The sequence below is a fragment of the Mesoplodon bidens genome (assembly GCF_964165515.1).
Source record: "Mesoplodon bidens genome assembly, chromosome: 16".
Lineage (NCBI taxonomy): Eukaryota > Metazoa > Chordata > Mammalia > Artiodactyla > Ziphiidae > Mesoplodon > Mesoplodon bidens.
This window is the reverse complement of record NC_138173.1, coordinates 15,290,678-15,311,113: the sequence shown is the minus strand read 5'-3', so window position 1 is coordinate 15,311,113 and position 20,436 is coordinate 15,290,678. Positions and strand designations below refer to the sequence as shown.

The window sequence follows — 20,436 nt, the reverse complement described above, 5'->3', positions numbered from 1 at the left end:
TACTTATTTTTTGGAAAGGTCACCTTTTTCTTTTAAAAACTCTATAGATTAATGTATTATTTGACTTTTTTGTGTGTGTGTGTGTGGTACGCGGACCTCTCACTGTTGTGGCCTCTCCTGTTGCGGAGCACAGGCTCCGGACGCGCAGGCTCAGCGGCCATGGATCACGGGCCCAGCTGCTCCACGGCATGTGGGATCTTCCCGGACCGGGGCATGAACCCGTGTCCCCTGCATCGGCAGGCGGACTCTCAACCACTGCGCCACCAGGGAAGCCCCCTATTATTTGACTTCAATATGCAAATGTAATATCCTTGAGTCTAGTCTATTAATTTAGAAACCCCAGGGGGTGGAGTGGGCAGTTAGTACACATTATTTTGGTTATCTTCTGTAGCTTGAAATCCATATCCTTTGTAGGTGGATGTAACTCTTGAAAACAGTCAAAAGTCATTCAGAATTAGGGTAAGGAAAAGAAAAGAGCAGCAGAGAGGAAACAAATGAGCATTCGTTGAATGTTGACTATTGGCAGAGCATTTTGTCAAGTACTTAATATACATCATGCATTTAAATCCTCTTAATAACTTTGCAAGATAACTATTTTTATTGTTTTTCTTTTTTTTAACCAGATCATGAAAACTGAGGCTCAGAGAGTTAACGTGGTTTGTTTAGGATTGTACACAGTGGCCAAGTCAGGGTTCAGACACATGTTTCTCTGTTGTGCACTTCTTACACTACGTAATGCTGTGCAGTAGTTTTGGTTAACATAGGTAAGGTGTGACTATAAGATAGTGAGGTGAAGCATTTCATTTTTTTTTTAATTAGTTTCTGCTTTATAACAAGTGAATCAGTCATACATGAAGCATTTCATTTTTTGATGTGTTACTGTTTCTGAAGAGTAATTATTATTTCCTTGTGTAAAACAAAAAAAAATCTGTAGGAAACATCAAAATTTAATGTTTTGAATTTCAAGGTAAATTTACATTTATTTACCTAAGTCTTATATTCACAATTATTTGTCCTAACATACCTCAAGTATTTATTTATAGTTCCTATTTAATATAGAAGAAATCCAATTCTAATGTTAACATTTAGTCTCAGTAGAGTTTCTGAAATGAATCATAATGAGGAAAGGTGGTTCAGATTTGTTGAATTTGAGTTTTGGGGATTTCAAGTGTATGCTTCCCCCCCACCCCGTTTCAGAATGTTAACACTTATATTAGTTTTATAAAGTGACTATAGCTTTTAAGTTTCTTAATAAAAGTTTTAAATGGACACATACAAAGTGTTACATGTTAAGTGAACAGATAAGTGTTGTATGTTATAAACCAAACCACAACCTGATTACTCCTGATTGTTACCATTAGTAGCTGCAGGAAAAAAACAGAAGCATGTTCCTAGAAATGTCAGCTTACCTGCAGAAGGTAATGGCAGCCCTACCTTTTTACCCACCACCAAGACACTTCTCCCTTAGTCTGCATTTCCAGCTTGCATTGTTTGGTGGACTTGGAGCCAGAGAGTTTCTTTTTGGAGCCTGTTTTGTATCAACTACAAGTGCACCAAAGGGAAGAGAAGCTTCATAGTTTGAATGGACCTGAAGCATTTGCAGAGATTCTCTAGTTGTGCCCGGGAGCAGCAGGAGAGGCCAAGCCTGGAGTGGTAGCCAGTTTTACTCTGTGACCTTGTGTGCGCTTCAAACATCCTAAGTGGCACAGAAATATGAACATAACTATTGATATATAGGTGCATACTGAGTAGTCTAAGTAGCAGATAGATATCAAAATACTGCATAATCCCAGAATTGCCTAGACTGCAGTTTTGCTAATTCTGTTATACAGACTGGTAGATACCCTTTACACACACATATTTGCATTTCCTCTTTCATGGAACGGAAGGGAGTGCCATGGCTGGTAAGGTGAAGTTCGTGGCCTCGCGCACTTTATCTTTTCTGTCTTCTCTCCTTTCCTTACCTTCCAGGATGCTGTCCCAGATCTGTGTACGTTTGAAGAGGTTATTTTAAGCACTTCGTTTTTACTCAGCCCTAGGAAGGGTCAGATATGACGAAAACCCTTCCTGGGTATTTGCTTTTGCAACATTAAAAAATAAATGCCTCGGTGCAAAAAGTATTTGACGATGCATGCTCACTGCAACAATGCACCACTGAATTCACAGTATTTCACTGATAAGGGGCAGCATGTGCTTTGCTTTTGGAAATCTGAAGAACTACTCAGAAAACAAGCGCTCATTACTCTGGTTACTACAGTTAATCCATGAACTTTACACGGCAAAAATGAAGAGTATAAGGGGGAGTACTTTTCTATGGAAAACTCAGCGCTTTTGATATTTATTTAAGCCAGAATAATCAGATGCTACAAAGAATTTCAGAGAGAGGGGAAAATATATTTCAGATCATCTTATTTCTTCTCCAAAAAAACCTTACACCCATGTAAGGTGTTTTTAATATTGAGGTTTTGAAGGTGTTGTCTTTTTCTGGTATTCTACTGTTACATAGTAAAATTGCAGGAGAAGATATTATTGAAAACTAAAGTAATTGCAGGGACATATTAAACCAAAGGGGTGAACAAAACAAGTTTAAAGTTTGTATGTAGAAATGAAAACTAAGGATAATTGGTAAGGTATTATAGTGGGCATTTTTCTTAAAATACATACCTCTACCGCAAATATTAATTTAGAAACATGAAACAGGCAGGTCAGCCTCTAACTCTTTAGTTAAAGGAAATGTAATACTGTGTCAAATAAACTGGCATTAGGATCCTAGTGGAGTGTGTGTTCAGCGTGTGTGTTTTTGTGTGTAGGGGTGTGCTTGTGATGAAAGGCTGTTTTGAGTTGTTGCATAAAGGAGTTTGATTTTGTGATTTTTAAAATGAATATTTATTTGGAGACCTCTTAGGGTAATGTAAAAGATGTATAATTCCTGTGTTTAATGAAATCTATTGTCAATGTACTAATAAACCTTGGTTTATAACATCTTGAATACTTGATCATTGAAAATTCAGAAAAAAAGTAAAAAAAAAAAGAAAGAATAAAGTGTGTTGGATTGAAATTAGTTTGTCTCTTAGGATTTTTGTTGTTTGAAGAGATGAAGAAGTAATGATGTCAGTGTTTTCTCCCACTATTAGACACAGGGGTTTGATGGGATTAAATGGGCCTCAACTTACTCTGGAAAATGGCAGTCATGCACTCCTTATGTAACTGATAACTCTGCCTTGAAGCCAAGTCTCCCACGTGGGAACTATTAAGACTGTAGTTTCAGAAGTCTGCAGTAGCACACTTTTCATTGAGTTAGCAAAGAGAATAATTTAAATATTTCACTTATCTATTTAAATTCAAACAGAATTTGGGGTTACAGAGCTATATGGCTTGAATATGGTTCGTGTTAGTCAGGATAGGCTAAGTTATGCTTAAATAACATGCCAACCCCCAAATCTCAGTGGCCTCATAGCACAAAAGTTTTTCTCATTTACGGGACATTTCTATGTGGGTCTGTTCCACAGAGTCCCTCAGGGACCCAGGCTGACGAGACTTCCTCATCTTGGAAGCTGCCCCATTTGGAACTTTCAGGGTTGGTTTTGGTTGCTGAGGCAAAGAGCCCAGGGAAAGGCAAAAGTCCTTTTCTTTTTCTCAGCCCGGAAGTGACACATGTCAAACTGCATTAGTCTGAACTAGTGCCACGTTCCTGCCTAACTGCTGGGATCCTGGGAGTGTCAGGGAGCAGAGGGTGGGCATTTGATGGGTATTTTTCTTTGCCACACTGTTGATCATGATAAGTTAAGGATAAAATTGGTAAACCAAGGGAAAGTCTCAAGCATAAAAAAGAATGATTTCCAAAGGAGTAAATATCAAAACTTGATCAACAAAACAGTTAAAGGCTCCCTTTCCCCAGTCTCTACTGAATAACAAGCTAGTCATTGCTCAAGGGGCCCAGGAGCTGGCCTGTGACTGGAGGAAGAACGTGTGGTCAGACCCCAACCATGGAGAGAAAGCCCTGGATTCTGAGCTCTTGTCTGACGACCAGCAGAGTTTTCTAAGTACACTGGCATCTAAAACTTTTGAGTGAGAGGCGGAAGGAGCGGAAGGAGCCATGGAAATAACAGCATGACTCACGGACTGAAGTGCAAAGTGGTTATATTTAGAAGCCAGCTTCGAGCACTCTATAGGCGGAAAGCAGGGCAATTGATTTCCATTTCTCACTCCATCACTCCCTTGCACACCTAAACTAAAAGGTCACGGTGGCCCGAGATACATGGATAATTGGAGAGAGTGTGTGCTTCTGTGCTGACTTCTGGGTAAAGCTTTCTTTTCCTCCATGTCTTCGTGCATTTAACCAGGGAGCCATTTATGTAAAAAGCAAATGGTAATCCCTGCCCAAACCTACCATCTTCTCTTCACTTATGTGTGCAATTTAAGCAAAAGGATTCTCTTGAATCTCTTCAGTATCGCACGCTTTCAAGGGAGATGCAGAGCCATTCTGGATTTTGTGCCATTTGAAGTGGACACATGAGAAAACGGTTTCTCTTTAAGAAATGAAGAGAGCAGAAAGGTTATGAAGGTGGCCACTCATCTTCCTTGCTTTAGCCCCAGACTTGGTAAAACCTCAGCATCTTAAGAGCTGTTAAAAAGCATCCAGTTCCTTTCTTCTTTTTAAAATGGTCAGCTAGGCAGAGGTGGCCTCTGTTGCTTCAGTGTAGCCAAAAAACATTTTTAATTGCACGGAGTCATTGGAAAGCAAGGAGATCAATATTCGGTGCTCACTCTTGAATTTAAACGTCAAAGTCTGATGCAATTCCAACTCATAATACCAATATACATCAGTGGAAAGCTAAACTGTTCTTTGGCCCGCTGGAGTGGCTAAGATCCTAGGCACTGAAGAAAGAGCGAAAACTTGCCATGGATCAAGTTCTAGATGTTTTCTTGTCGAAATGATAGTGCTGCTACTTTAGAAATCAATGTAAATGGCAGCTTTGCCAAGGGCCCAGGTCCTGGCGCCCAGCAAAGAGGTCTTTAGTTGCACTAGGGTGACACCTAATGGTCATTACGGAAAACACAGGCTGTAATCTCTCGGCCCTTTCAGTTCCTGGGTTTGATTTAGGAGCTCCTAGTGACCGGATACATATCGGGGTTGTACGGTGGATGACATCTCCTCTTTGGATGAAACCTTTTAGTGGTTGTGTCCACTCTAGCTCTGGGTCACCTGTGCTGTTGAGGCTAGGAGGTGAGGTAACGTGGGGGAGGAGGTTTGCGGCGGGGAGGAAGCAGATTCTGGAGTCCTGGGATGCCCACCTGTGCGGGGGCTAGAAACTCAGAACAGAAGGTAGACACCTTCACTCACCACTTCCTTTTGCCAGCAGAAAAGTGAAGCGACGCTGAGCGCAAAAAAACCTCAACATTTGTCGTTTCCTTGTCCCCCAACCCTCTGCAGTGCTTTCCCTAACACCAGGGAGCAGGACTAGGACACCCTAGTCCCACCAGGAGCAATCTAATGTTTGAAAGTCATTCTCTCTGCTTACTTCGTACAGCAACAGGTGCGCTATCAGCCCAAAGTATTAGGCTGCGGACGTCCCCAAAGTCCACCACACAACTTAGAGGAAGGTGAGTTGTCTAGATCAGCATGAACAGTAGGCATATTAGGTAAGTTTCTTGGTCAGAAATGGGGGAAGGAACCTATATGGGAAAAGAATCTTAAAAAGAGTGGTTACATGTATATCACTGTGCTGTACCACTGAAACTAACACAACACTGCAAATCAACTATACTCCAATAAACATTTATTAAAGGGACTTCCCTGGTGGCGCAGTGGTTAAGAATCCGCCAGCCAGTTCAGGGGACTCGCGTTCGAGCCCTGGTCCGGGAAGATCCCATGTGCCGCGGAGCAACTAAGCCCGTGTGCCACAGCTACTGAGTCTGCGCTCTACAGCCTGCGAGCCACAACTACTGAGACCGTGAGCCACAACTACTGAAGCCCGCGCGCCTAGAGCCCGTGCTCTGCAACAAGAGAAGCCACCGCAATGAGAAGCCCGTGCACCACAGTGAAGAGTAGCTCCCGCTCGCTGCAACTAGAGAAAGCCCACGCGCAGCAGTGAAGACCCAACGCAACCAAAAATAAATAAATTTATCTTAAACAATTGATTAAAAGATTGAAAAATTTATTAAAAAGAGAAATGGGGGAAAGAGCAAGGTACAAATGTGGCCAATTCTTCTCACTCCCTTGGCCCCAGACTTGGTACAACAGCAGTGTTTTCTTACCTGGGGGAGAGTGTAAAATGGACAAGATATCATGTCCAGGAAAGTTTACATGGAAGGAAAAGGTAAAATTTGAAAAGGTAGGGGAATGAAAGATGGATGAGATTAAGGTGGGGAATGGGATTATGGCCCAGGAGGGTAGATGAAAAGTTAGAGAAAAATTTAGACCTGGGAAGGTGCTACTTATCCAGGGGAAGCTGGTAGTGAGAGGGTGGTGGAGAGCGGAACAAGTGGGTGGATGGAAGGAGGAAGCTTCTGGAGGGGACAAAAATCACTGGAGATTTCTGAGCAGAAGGCTGAGGTCTGAGCCATGGCAGTGAGTATGGATGTGTTAGAGATGGAGGGGCAGGAGGTGGGAAAGGGGCTTAGGCAGCTCTGACAGCTTTTGCTTCAGCCTCTGTAGGAAGCCACAGAGGCCTAATAAACACTAGGGTATAAAGGAGGGAGGGAGTGAGGGAGGGAAGAATGGGGTTAAACAGAAAGAAAAGTGGCAAAGAAGTAGGGAGGGGAGGGAAAACAGGGAAGCAGGGAGGGGGAGAGGAGGAGAGGCAGGCAAGAGGCTTTTTCTAACATCACCCACCCTGCCCTTCAAGGGAGGGCACAAACCCGAAGAAGAGTTCCTGCCAGAACAGGTCACTGCTGTTAATATAAGGGAAAGGAACACTGAAAGCCACTTCTGTGAAGATGATAAAATACCAGAGGATCTGAAGATTAGAAAATTCAACCCTGTGTGTTAACTTTGTAGGTTTGTAACATTTACAAAAAATGTTTAAAATAATTTTTTATTTTTGTAAAAAAATAATTTTTTTATTCTATGAAAAAATAAATTTTTCATTTGAGTTGATTAAAAAAAAGAAAAAAGGAAGTCATGAGGCCTTAATGAACCAGGGTGGTGGACCATACTGAGGTATTAACTTCCTTAGGTATTTTAATTATCCATCAAAAATCTTTCTTTTCTTTAAAGTAAATTTTGAAAATCTCAAGCAGAACTGGACTAATTTAGGGGAATTGAGGACCTTCTTATATCTGAGATCAAATCAGCTCTAAAGCAAATCCTAAAAAAGAAGCATTTAAAAATCTTTTTTAGAAGGTCAACATGTGTAGGTATGTCTGGCTTGCGGTGGGAGTGTGAAAGTGTGAAGTATTCATTCCTTCTCTCTTAACCAAAGTTCCCTGCAGATGCTACCATCACAAGAATGGTTGTTTTTTTTTTTTTTTCTTTTTTTTTGGTGGTACCTTAGTTCCCCAACCAGGGATTGAATCTGGGCCACAGAAGTGAAAGCATTGAGTCCTAACCACTGGACTGCCAGGGAATTTCCAGGATTTTTTTAAAAAAAGAAGGCCGGGAGGAGCCTCAGAGATGATCTAATTTGCATATGGCAAATAGGTTTTGTCTTGCGTGCCAACACCAATTCAGCAGTGTTGATAGTAGCTGGCTGCATTGAGGATTCTAAGGATACAAATGCTCTGGCTTAACGGAGAATTGTCCCGAAGAATTAGCACTGTCTTCCCTGGGCACATTTTGGGAAAAGCAGCACATATGCTATGTATTTGCCATCCTTGATTCAAACCTCTTATTTTATAGTCAAAGAAGCTGTGTTTGAGAGGTTGTGTAACTTTTCCAAGCTCACACAGATAGGAGAAGCTAGAGTGTGCAGTGAAGTGAGTCTTGTCTAATTTCATGTCTGTTGTTCTCTCCACTATTCATTACCAGATGGGGTCCCACTGTGGCCTCTCTTTTCACTAATTTGGTGTGTGTGTGTGTGTGTGTGCGTGCACATGTGCGCCCATGGATCTTGGAATGGAGAAAGTGGAGAGGACTGGCCCTCACCTCTGCTAAATCTCTTTCTCTTCTAAATCCGTGGGGAATGCACAGATGGGAATCAGCTCAGCCCTTCTGGGCATCAGCTTCCTCAGGCATCAAATGAGACCCAGTGGCCAGCCAATCTCCAAGGGCCCTTCGAGATCTGAAATAGTCTCTCTCGTGCCCTTTACACAGAGTAGCTACTCCAGGAATAGTTATTGAACTACAATGGAATTCTCTCCAGGATAGCAGCATTTGGCCTATACACAATTTTTTTTTTTTTTTTTTTTTTTTTTTTTTTGCGGTACGCGGGCCTCTCACTGCTGTGGCCTCTCCCGTTGCGGAGCACAGGCTCCGGACGCGCAGGCTCAGCGGCCATGGCTCACGGGCCCAGCCGCTCCGCGGCATGTGGGATCTTCCCGGACCGGGGCACGAACCCGTGTCCCCCGCATCGGCAGGCAGACTCTCAACCACTGCGCCACCAGGGAAGCCCTGGCCTATTCACATTTTATAGGAAAGGAACAAGGAGGGAGGCACAGTGATGTGTCTTCGGACAACAGTATCTGGGATTCTTCTCTCGATGAAACTGTGGTGTTATGGACTGCACTGTGTCCCCTCGAAATTCATATATTGAAGCCCTACTCCCCTGTGTGACTATATCTGGAGAGAGGACCTTTAAAGAGGTAAAGTTAAACGAGGTCCTAAGGGTAGAGCCCTGAACCGACCTATATGACTAGTGCTTTTATCAGAAGAGATGGGTATGCACAGAGAAGAAGGCCATGTGAGGACACGGGAGAAAGTGGCCCTCTGCCGGCCAAGGAGAGAGGCCTCTCGAGAAACCAAACCTGCTGACAGCTTGGCTTTGGACTTCCGGCCTCCAGAACTGTGAGAAAATAAATTTCTGTTGTTTAAGCCACCCAGTCTGTGGTATTCTGTTATGGCAGCCCTACCAAACTAATACAGATGGTTTCCTTAATTATCCAAGGATGGAACTGGCGATCCCAAAGTCCTTTGCTTTTTTCCTTTATTATTAACCTTGTGAGCTCTGGACATTTCACAGATTGTTAGCATCTCTATCTGAAGGGGACAAAGCTCCTCAGGAGGTCTGGAGCAGAAGGAAGTGCATGGAATTTGTCAGTCAGAACACTTGAGCTTTTGGAAGGTGGCAAGGTCTCCACCAAAATTCATGGTCCCCAAAGAACCCAAATTTCCTTCAGAGGGGGTCGGGGGTCCTGTCCTCTTGCTTTTGAAAAACTACATTTTTGCTGCCCAGGACTGGCTACATGATTTGCGGGTTCAGTGAAAAATGGAAACATGGGGTCCCTTGTTCAAAGACGATTGAGTATCTCAAGATGGCGACAGTAGAGAAATTAACCCAGTGCTGGCCCTGTGCAGCTGCCCAGATGCCTGCCCAGGAAGCAGCCCTCAGGTTGCCTCTGCCACATCCCACCGGACAGCAATGAGGCAAATCCATGTGGAAATCATTAATCTGAGAGTGTTCTATAACACACTGACTTTGGATCAATTTTACAAGGCTAATGTTTAATCATGTATTGGTACATTGAGATCAGGACTCCAGTTTACTTGCAAGGAATGAGCATACCACAAAAACTTGGTTAAGTTCATTTCGCTGAAACAGGTAAAGTTTAAACACCTTTTATTTCAAGAAATAGTGCTTCTAGACTTTCCTGAAGCCAGAATTGTTCTATAAAAGTATCACAGAATATTACACAAGATTAAAAAACACAGTATGCTTCCTAATAACTTGAAACCTTTTTACAAAGCACATCATTCATGACCATAAATATGTTTCATCTGTCATTCAGCTGGTGACACACACATCTGATAAAGAGCTAGTTAATTTTAACATATGTACAGAGTCTATGATAAAGACTTAAAGTTATCAAAAGATTCAACTATAACATATTAAATTTTCTTTAAAAGCGTTCACCTTAAACACGTAAAGGAAACATAATTTACCTACGCGTTTGAATCATCTAAAAATAAAACAAAAATTACTGTTAAGCTAAAAAAAAAAACCTTCTTGGGAAGTTGGCTAGGATACTGGTAACTTTCAATGAGGTAATAATCCTTTTGCTGGTATTTAAACATCTAATACATGACAAGAATATTTTCAAGAACACAGAATTTCAAAAGCAGTTTTGAATTATGCTTTTAAAAAATCAGAACCTGGTGAAGGCCTTAAAAATAATCACACAACACATACGGTGCATTTAAATTATGAAACATTCATGAGTTTGTTTTACTGAAAAGAATTCCTTATGTAAATTCATAACTAGATATATTTTCTTAACACTTAAGCTTATTAGCCAAGTCAAGAAAACAAAACAAAGATGAAAAAAAAAGTCTGCAGTCCTTTTATGCTGTTAAGAAAATAATAAAAATTTAGCAATTTTAAGCATACGATGAACACTTTGAGGGTAGGCACAGAGTAAGCAGGCAATCTTTGTTTTGTTTATTTATTTTTACTGTCAACATCCTTAGCCATGCCTTTCTGCTAATCAGTTTTAGCAAGTAGAGGTAAAACACATGCATTATTTTCTGGCAAAAGCGTATGTTGGACAATATGTGATCCATACTGTGTGTCACCCTTGGGGGTCCCTTTTCCTTTGTCACACTGAGATCAAGCAGTGAGACTGACAAGTCTGGAAAAAAAATAAGACTAACCAAATAGACATGGCATTCCGATCTCAAAGTGCAAAATCACTGAGCTAAAAACGAGGGCCTTGAAAAATTCCAGTGGTTAAAAGTGAATCAAAACCACACTTCGCAGGCCGTGGAAAATGGATTGCAATTTCACCGAGGATGTCAAGTTTCAGAAACTCAGAAAGGCACAATTCTAGCCGTCTTGGTTGGATAACATTTATAGACTCATGTCCTTACAACTTTCAAAAGATAATACTGTTTTAGTATCCCCCAAACAAACAAAACCCCACAAATCCACCTGTCTTTCTACTCTGGTCAAAGAGCGACTTAGAACAGAGTCCCTGGGCGCGTACCGCTCGCATGCGCGCACTGACTTCTGCTGCACGGGTGTATCCGGGGGAGGACCCGGGGGAGTCTGGAATGTCGGTTGTCATGATTGCCTTTATTAGTTTACTAAGAAAACGTTAAAAAAAAATACTGTGTTTAGGGTAAGGTAACATGGCATCTAATCAGAGGAGAGTGGAAAGGAGGCACTGCCTCCCGGGCTCTGTAAGTCCCGCCTCCTGTGACTCTTCTCCACCTGGTCTGACCTCCTCTCTTGGCTGCAGGAGGAAATAGGCTGCTCCTACTGGTGGACGCTTTGATCCCGATGAATGGAGTCAACATCAGGATGCGTGGTAAGATGCAGCCGACCTTCAGAAGCATCTTCTCTTGGAGGACCATCCTGGGGAAGTCCCTTCTGGTGCCTGGGACCGGGCTGCACCAGCTCCGTCGTCGTGCCGTCGCCGCTGAAATCAGTTTCAAGAAGATTGATCCCTTCATGCTCCATCCACTTGTCAGTTTTATGATTTCTCCAGTGTTCAGAATTCAAACGATTAACTTCGGGCATGTCGTTATTCCATTCAAGTTTACTCTCTGGGCTGAAAGTTGGTCGGTTGGAATGCAGGGTGGGAAGGTCAGCTGGCAAGGTCAAAGGAGGTGCTTCCCCAACCCTACGCCTCGGGTCTTCATCTGACTCTGCTGGTGCCGAGAGCTCAGCAGACATAGCCAGGAACCCATCACTTTGAGCACTTTTAGTCATATTTGCTTTATCTTGCTCATGGTGACTGTTCAACAGTGCAAATACTCTATCTGCAGCCTTCAAGTAATTAGTCCAGTCAACCAGACTAAGTCTATAGTTTGGTCTGTCCTCGTAGATGCTTCCATTCACACTGTATAGATCCTCCAGGCCTTGCCAGTTGATGTCTGCAGTGAGACCGGGCTGACTAACCTTCCCATCCATCCCATAACTGTCCTCTGTGAAAAGAGATGAAGGTGGATCCTTAGTGGAGAAAATATTTCCTACTTATTGGCTAAATAACTTACATTGTTTTTGTGGTACAAGTCAATTTGAAATAAAACACTCAAAAGTATGTTTCCCTAGGAATTTGTTGTCAAGGAGGGGCCTAAGGTTACAAAAGTGACTGAATGATGATGAAATCTGGAAGGAAGATTGAACGAGTGAGAACTTCTATGACCAGGCTTGGTTGGTACTGGAAATACACTGGTATTGCCGGTCAGGGGGCTTATGTTTTACTCCTGGCTCTACTCAAGTCCCCTGTGCAATCAGGAAATCAAGTGAATGAGTCTCTCTGAGTCTTGGTCCCTCCTCTGCCACATGTGGGAATAGTTGTGTGACAAAACCTTTACTACTTATAGGGCTGCTGCATGAACGATGAATTTCAAAGTAATTTAATGTAATAGGCAACGCTTAGTAAGATATTTTTATTTTATATTCCCTGACACTCAGGGAATTTGAATGCAATTAAACTCTTCAAAGTAAATGGATCTATTTCTTTGATTGCTTTTTTGCCCTAAAAGTTCTATCCTTTAGATAAATCAATCATTGAGTGGTTTTTCACAGCATGCAAAGAATACACCAGCTTCCTCTCTCTCAGATTTTTCTACATCACTAAGATGACTATACCTCTGCAGAAGACAACAGCTTTTCTCTAGGTGCGCCCAAGAATGCAATGAACTACCCACAAAGCAATACAGATTAGCAGGAAGAGTGAGTGAAACTATACAAAGCCCACACCCTCAGTATAACCAGAAGATAGAGAATTCTAGAATCTTCAAATCACCTGTAAGTGAAAAAAAAGTTAACACCAAATCCCAGTAGAGCTGTATGTCACACTTTGGGCACCAGCCCTGGGAAGACTGTAGACAAGAGAAAAGAAGAAAGAGAGAATGAAGTCAAAAATGGATTTGAAACCATTGCTGGAAAGAATGTCAACCTGAAGTATAAAACACTGTAGAGTCTTGGTAAGTCGCGGTACTGACAATGAGGAAAAGACCTAGAAGGGCGCGTGAATCGAGGTGGCAGTCTTGAAGGGCATCATTTCAGGGAGAAAAGGATACAAAGGAAGAGAGAAACAGCCTTTGGAAACTGGCGATAAAGGAAAAAGGAAGCCAAAAGGGGGAAATGTCAGGTCCTGCAAGAAAAAGAGAGAAACAAAGAAATTCGAGGACACACAACCTCTTACAATCCCATCCCCCGATCATAAGAAAATAAAAAAGTAAAAAGAAAGTATACTTGGTTACACAGAACAGGATCTTCTTAAACTAGACATCTTGTAAATACTTGAAGTCCATGAAATTAATAGAAGCAGTCTAAATATAAACAATATTATAAGAGAAAATAAAAAATAAGAATAAAAAGTCTACCATCTTATGAAAATGCCCCTGCCAAAATAAACCGTAAAGTGAAGAAAACCACAACGTAACACTGCTAAGTAAATTGAATCTTCTCAATCAAGCATCCAAGGATGTAAAAATCACCTTAAATCAGAAATTAAAGTAGGAACCAAGGATCATATATTCAGTCAAGCTCTCCTTCAAGTATCAAGGCTACAGAAAAACAGATTCAAACATGTAAGGGTGCAGAGAATACTGCACACATCAGCTCATCTTGAGCAGTCTCCTAGAGGATGAGTCTCATTCAACCAAGAAATCACTGGGGAAACTTCAGCAAAAGGATTGATGGTGAGCACTTAACACATTTATCAGATCCAGGAGTAAACCAAAATTAATGAGGTAGAGAACAGAAAAAAATGGCATATCTAATTAATAATCAAAATCCTGGTTCTTTAAAAAAAAGGATCAAAACAGGTAGTCATTAGCTTACCTAATTAAGAAAAAGGGGAGAAATTTCAAATATACAAAACAGAAAATGACAAGGGAGAAATAATCATTGAAATATACAAAATTTAAAACACAAGCAACTATGTTGCAGACATTAAAGTGAACAGATTGGAAAACCTAAATGAAACACATAACTGTCTAGGAAAACACATTGTATTGAAATTGACCCAGTAGAGATAGAAAGCTTACACAGAACAATTTCCAAAGAAGGAAAAGAAAGGTTTATAACCTTTATATAAGTTTATAAGAACTACTATAGGAAATTTCTATCAGTCTTGTAAGAATTACACTACAAAGAAGCACCAGGTCTCTATGATTTCACAGGAGAATTTTACTAAACCTTCAAGGAAAAGAGAATCTCAATGCTCTGAAATCTGTTCCAGAGCATAGAAGATCAAAGAAAACCTTCAAACGTTTTACGAAGCAAGTATAACATTGTTAGCTGTGGTAGGCAGAATAGTGGATTCAACCCCGGCAAAGATGTCCACATCCTAATCCCTGGAAACTGGGTATGTTGCCTTACATGGCAAAATGGACTTTGCAGAGGCGAATTAAGTTATGGATTTTGAGATTGTCGGGGGGGTTATCCTGGAGCAGCCAGGTGGGGCTGATGTAATCCCAAAGGTCCTTTTTAGAAAAAAGGGAGGCAGGAGAGTCAGAGAAAATGTGACCTTGGAAGCAAAGGGGAGTGTATGTTGGCGGGAGTGGGGTAGAGGTAGGTATTGAGATTTGAAGACACTACATTTTCAGCTTTGAAGATGGAGGAAAGGGCCATGAACAAGGAATGCAGGCAGCTTCTAGAAGCTGGAAAAAGCAAGGAAATGGAGCCCCCAGAAGGAACGTAGACCAGCTGATACCTTGATTTTAGCCCAGTAAAACCCATTTCAGACTTCTGACTTCTAGAAATGTCAGAGAATAAATCTGTGTTGCTTTAAGGCACTGGGGTAATTAGTTATAAGAGTAATAGGAAACCAGTACAATACCTAAAAAGAGAACGTTAGCATAAACAAAAAGACAATTTCAGACTGAAATCATTTATTAAGATGATGCAAAAATCCTAAATATTAGTGAAGAGAATTCACTATTATATTAAGAAAGTAACACATGATGACCTACTGCAATTTATTCCGGAAATGGAAAGTTGGTTCATTCTTAGCAAGTCTATTAATACAATATACCATATTAGTAGATCTAAAGAGAAAAATGATCTGTGTATATCCATAGATGCTGAAAAGGCTTTTGACAAATTCAACACTCATTATTGATAAAACCTAAAAAAAGAATTGATGGCTATTTCCCTAACATAACAAAAATGTAAATATCTTGGTCTTAAACATGCTTCTCACTTCATGGGGAAATCCTGAAAGTCTTTTCATTAAGAACAGGGACAAGTTCACATTGTACTGAAAGCATTAGTTTATCCAATTAGATAAATCAATCAGAGACACACAAGTGGGAAAAGAAGCAAGGCTATCTCTACTTGCAAATGTATGGTAGTGTATCTGGAAAATCCAAGAAAACCCATGACAAAGTTAACTCAAAAAAAAATTCTTTTAAGTAGCAGGATGTAAAGTTAATATACAGAAACCAACAGGCCTCCTATACACAAACAATAATCAAGTAGAGGTTTTAATGATGGAGGAAAACCCTATTTAAAATAGTAACAAAGAAGATAAAGTACTTATAAATAAACTTAATAAGAATGTGCAAAACCTTTAAGAAAATACTTTTAAAAGCTCCTGAAAGACCCATAAGTATACTTAGCCAGATGGAAAGATGTCCTTTGCTCTTGGATAGAAGACTCAGCATCATAAAGATATAAATTCTTCCCAATAGCTAATACTTTATAATAACTATAAATGGAGTATAACCTTTAAAAATTGTGAATCACTAAAATGTACACCTGAAACTTACATAATATTGTATATCAACTAAACTTCAATAAAAAATAAAGAATTCTTCCTGATAATTCTTTCAGAAATCAGACAGAAAAATGGTCAAAGACATAACCAGATAATATACAAAATATGTAAAATGTCCTTTGTACTTTCAAAAATATGTTCAACTCTGCTCATAATAAGAGCAATACAAATTAAAACCATACTGAGATACCCTTTCTTTCTTATTTGATTGGAAAAAAAATTTAAAAGCCTGACAGCTGTCAAAAGCAAACACTGTCATACATTGATGATGGGAATGTAACCCTTATGGAAGACAATTTGGCAATATTTAATACATCCACCTATGCATTTACCTGTTGATACAGTAATCCCATCAATTCATGACTAGGAATTTACTCTGAAGATATTCTCAACAACATGAAATTATACTTGCACAAGGCCCTTTATTGCAGTACTATTTGTAACTGTAAAACATGAAAATAACTGAATAATACATAAAAGAACAGTTGAATAAATTATGCTTTTTGAAGTTTTGACTTTGGAGCTAGGTGAAGGCATTACATACTAAAAACCAAAATCAAATGAATAATGATGAAGATAAAAAGAACCTAAAATGGAATACAAACAAATAAACAAACCTTACTTTATTTCAAATGAATAACATAACCACAGTAAAAGAGGGCGGGGCACAGAACAAGCCCAGATAACTTTGAACATAGCACTGTTTTTTTGTTCATCAAAAGAGAAACAATTGAAAAACACACTGAACTCCAGACAGCAGGTCTGTTTTTGCAGTAGTGTGATTTAGCAATTCTGAAATTGCTCTCTGTGTACCGCAGCATTTAACAAATGACTTAATCCACCGGGGATAATGGAAACTGGATTTCAGTGCCTACCTGTCCCTCCACGGCACACTTCTTTTCAGGGTGCAAACTGCGCAGCAGCACCCAGGGGTCCTGGTCCTGACCCACACCTTTAACAGCCCTGACACAGGTCCCCTCTTCGTCTTAGGAAGCCGACCTCACCTCCAGCCCCTTGAACTCCAAACCCTGGAGTTGACCCATCTCTTGGTCAGAAAAGTCCAACAGTGCTAGCAAGGCAGCTTGAAAAGAAAACGGAGCCCTGAGATGTGACTGAGAGAAGAGACCCAGGGGCAGCTTCCTTAGGACAACACAGAGCAGGGCAGTGAAGGCTGTGTTTTTCCTTTCTGATCTCAAGAGGTTTGGATGGTTCAGAAAATGCATTTGTGTGCTGAACTCTGGGCCGACAATGAGTGATGATGGAGATGGTGCTGGTGTTGATGAATATCTTTTTGTGTTTCTTATAAAATACAGTAGCATTCTTTTATCACTTATTACCCCCTTTCACATACTGCTTTCTTTTTTTTTTTTTTTTTTGCTATGCGGGCCTCTCACTGTTGTGGCCTCTCCCGTTGCGGAGCACAGGCTCCGGACGCGCAGGCTCAGCGGCCATGGCTCACGGGCGCAGCCGCTCCGCGGCATGTGGGATCCTCCCGGACTGGGGCACGAACCCGTGTCCCCTGCATCGGCAGGCGGACTCTCAACTACTCGCCACCAGGGAAGCCCCGACATACCGCTTTCTTCATGTGAATGTTTTGTGCCCCCATATTATACCTTACTAAGAATACCCATCATCATTGGGGCTTGCTATATGTTAGGCTCTGTTCTCAGCTTCTGACTAGTGAGGCTGGGATTTGAACCCAAGGCAGGCTGGCTTCAGTGTCTGTGCTCTAACCACAGTACTGTGCAGCCTCTAACACACAGCTACACCACCCATAACTGTCTACAAGGAACGCACTGTGGCCACAGGGGCAAATGAATCAAAAGAAGCAAAAGCGGTTCCTTAAAAACTAAAGGATCCAGTGATCCCATTCCTGGGCATATATTCGGAGAAAACTCTAATTCGAAAAAATACATGCACCCCCATATTCATAGCAACACTATTTACAATAGCCAAGACATGGAAGCAACCTAAATGTCCATCGACAGAGGAATGGATAAAGAAGATATGGTACCTTTATACAATAGAATACTACTCAGCCATAAAAAAGAGTGAAATAATGCCATTTGCAGCAACATGGATGGGCCTAGAGATTATCATACTAAGTGAAGTAAGTCAGATAGAGAAAGTCAAATACCATAAGATATCACTTATATGTGAAATCTAAAAAAGATACAAATGAACTTATTTACAAAACAGGAACAGACTCACAGACATAGAAAACAAACTTATGGTTACCAAATGGGAAAGACGGAGGGGAGGGATAAATTAGGAGTATGGAATTAACAGAAACACACTACTATATATAAAATAGATAATCAACAGGACCTACTGTGTAGCACAGGGGACTCTACTTAATATTCTGTAATAACCTATATGGGAAAAGAATCTGAAAGAGAATATATGTATATGTATATACATGTATAAAACTGAAGCACTTTGCTGTACACCAGAAACTAACACAGCATTGTAAACCAACTATACTTCAATACAAAGAAAAAGTCGACTTTACATTTGGAAAAAACAAAAAAGCAAAAGCAATGTGGACAGCAGCACGGTCGCTGAGGGTGGGCACGACGTGGCCTGCTGGCCTGCAGGGCGTGGGACAAAAGGGGCAGGAAGCAGCCATGCCAGCCTTAGGCTGCCAAGAAGTGACCTCGACAGCCAGCAGCTCATCAAAGGGCAGAGGCATCAGCTTTCACAGGCAATGGGAAAAATAAACACCCCATCAACCTGTGGATCCAATTCTACTTTGCAACACAGAACTTATTACTTTCAACTCAAGCCAGCAATTATTTCCTGAGTAGAATGGGGGCCACTTTACTGAGCTGTGTCCCTACTCTGAGCTTGTCCTAACCGGGAAAATGACCAGTGGGAATAAGCAAAGCATTTCAGCTGCCCCGCCTCATGGACCTCCCACGCCAGAAAAAAAAAGGAAATTGAACAGGGAACAGACTGGCTTTTAAAAGGCCTTCTAAATAAGCCTAAGGATTAATTTTCAAAAATTCACAAAACTGAAGGTAGTTTACAAACTCTTCTGTAGTCAGTCTCGTACAAAGTCCCTTTTCTAAAATATTCTTGAATTTTCAAATTCCAAATTCTTCAGGTGTGATTGTTCTCATTTTTCTCAAAGGCTTTTGTAATCAAATTGCATGATTCAAAATGCATTTTAATTAGTTTTCTAAAATAAATAAATAAATAAATAAAAACTTAAAGAATCGAAGCTTCCAAAAACCCATTAGCGGTACCGTCACGGGAGGGCTGTGGACTGGTAAACTGGGATGGCAGTTTTTTCAGCATTTCCACATCTGTTGCCTTTCAATCCAACAGGATGCAATGGACAGGGGAGGCCACATCAAGCACTGCCTTTGGGTGCCCAGTGAGAGCCCAGGTCTGACAGGTCGATGCCCTCCTGTTTCATCATTTCCTGCCTACAACATGGATAGCAGCTGAAAGGTAGTTTGCCTCATGGATTATGAAATGGTGGAGTCTGAAAACGTCAGTCATTCTGAGTTAAAAAGGATCCTTGGGGGGCTTCCCTGGTGATGCAGTGCTTAAGAATCCGCCTGCCAATGCAGGGGACATGGGTTCGAGCCCTGGTCTGGGAAGATCCCACATGCCGCAGAGCAACTAAGCCCGTGCGCCGCAACTACTGAACCTGCGTGCTACATTCTGTGTGCCTAGAGCCCGGACACCACATCGAAGAGTAGCCCCCACTCGCCGCAACTAGAGAAAGCCCGCGAGCTGCAATGAAGACCCAATGCAGGCAAATAAATAAATTTATTTAAAAAAAAAGATCCTTGGATTTGTCCATTGGTAAGGAATTTAGAAGAAAAAAAAAAACAGGTAACACGAGGTTACCCTGCACACACACTTTCACTTGCCACATTACCAGGGAAGGGACGCCATGCCCTCAACAACTAAAGCTACCAAGGGTTTGCCCAAACGACCCCAGAAATGATGGATTTGGCCCCGTTTAGTGATGGTGGTGACAGGGATCAGGGTAGGGGGAGTCCCAGATGCCCGTCCTTTATTCATGACTGGAGTGCAGTTAGCCATTCTTCATCTCAAAGCGGTCCAAGGATGGCTTGGTGAAGAAGAACTCTCTTCCTCAGCTCTGACCAGACTTGTGTCTTAAATAACCTGTTAATACCCTTTTACCTCTGTCATGATAGAAATAAAAGAGGGCCAGATGGAAAATCCCACAGCTGTAGAATTGAGTGCATCATAAAATAACTGTTAAGTCAATATCTAGTGTGAGGTCCACTTAAAATGCCCCACTTCAGAAATGTCTTAACAGGACCCCCGGGAAGCAGGCAGATCAGTCCTGGTGTGTGAGATGTTACCGCGTCAGCCCATAGCCTGGGGGAGACCCGCGTAAGAGGGGGCTGTCCTGCTCTGTCTTACGTGTGCCGGTGCGGGGTACGCAGGGTGGGTGTGGGGTACGCAGGGTGGGTGTGGGGTACGCAGGGTGGGCGTGGAGGCAGGGTGAGGAAAGGAAAGAAGAAAGACAAGAGGGAAGAGAAAAAGAAGAGACAGAGAGACCGTTATCAAGGATCCTCAAAAGTCCAGCTTCCTTTGTCTTGTCTGTTTGCTTACACCTTC

At 41.4% G+C, this 20,436-nt stretch overlaps 1 protein-coding gene across 3 annotated transcripts in view; it reads right to left on the bottom strand.

Annotated features, from left to right (window-relative positions):
• Positions 1 to 9,699: 9,699 nt before the first annotated feature.
• Positions 9,700 to 20,436, bottom strand: part of SULF1 (sulfatase 1) — a gene marked incomplete at its 3' end in the record, with an annotated part of 165,086 nt that continues 154,349 nt past the window's right edge. For 2 of the 3 annotated variants that reach the window (XM_081214302.1, XM_081214303.1), the window contains one exon: positions 11,897 to 12,022. In XM_081214302.1, coding sequence (XP_081070428.1) covers positions 11,992 to 12,022 — 31 coding nt within the window. Of the gene's footprint in view, positions 12,023 to 20,436 lie in introns of all 3 variants that reach the window. The other variant, XM_081214304.1, reaches the window with a different exon arrangement.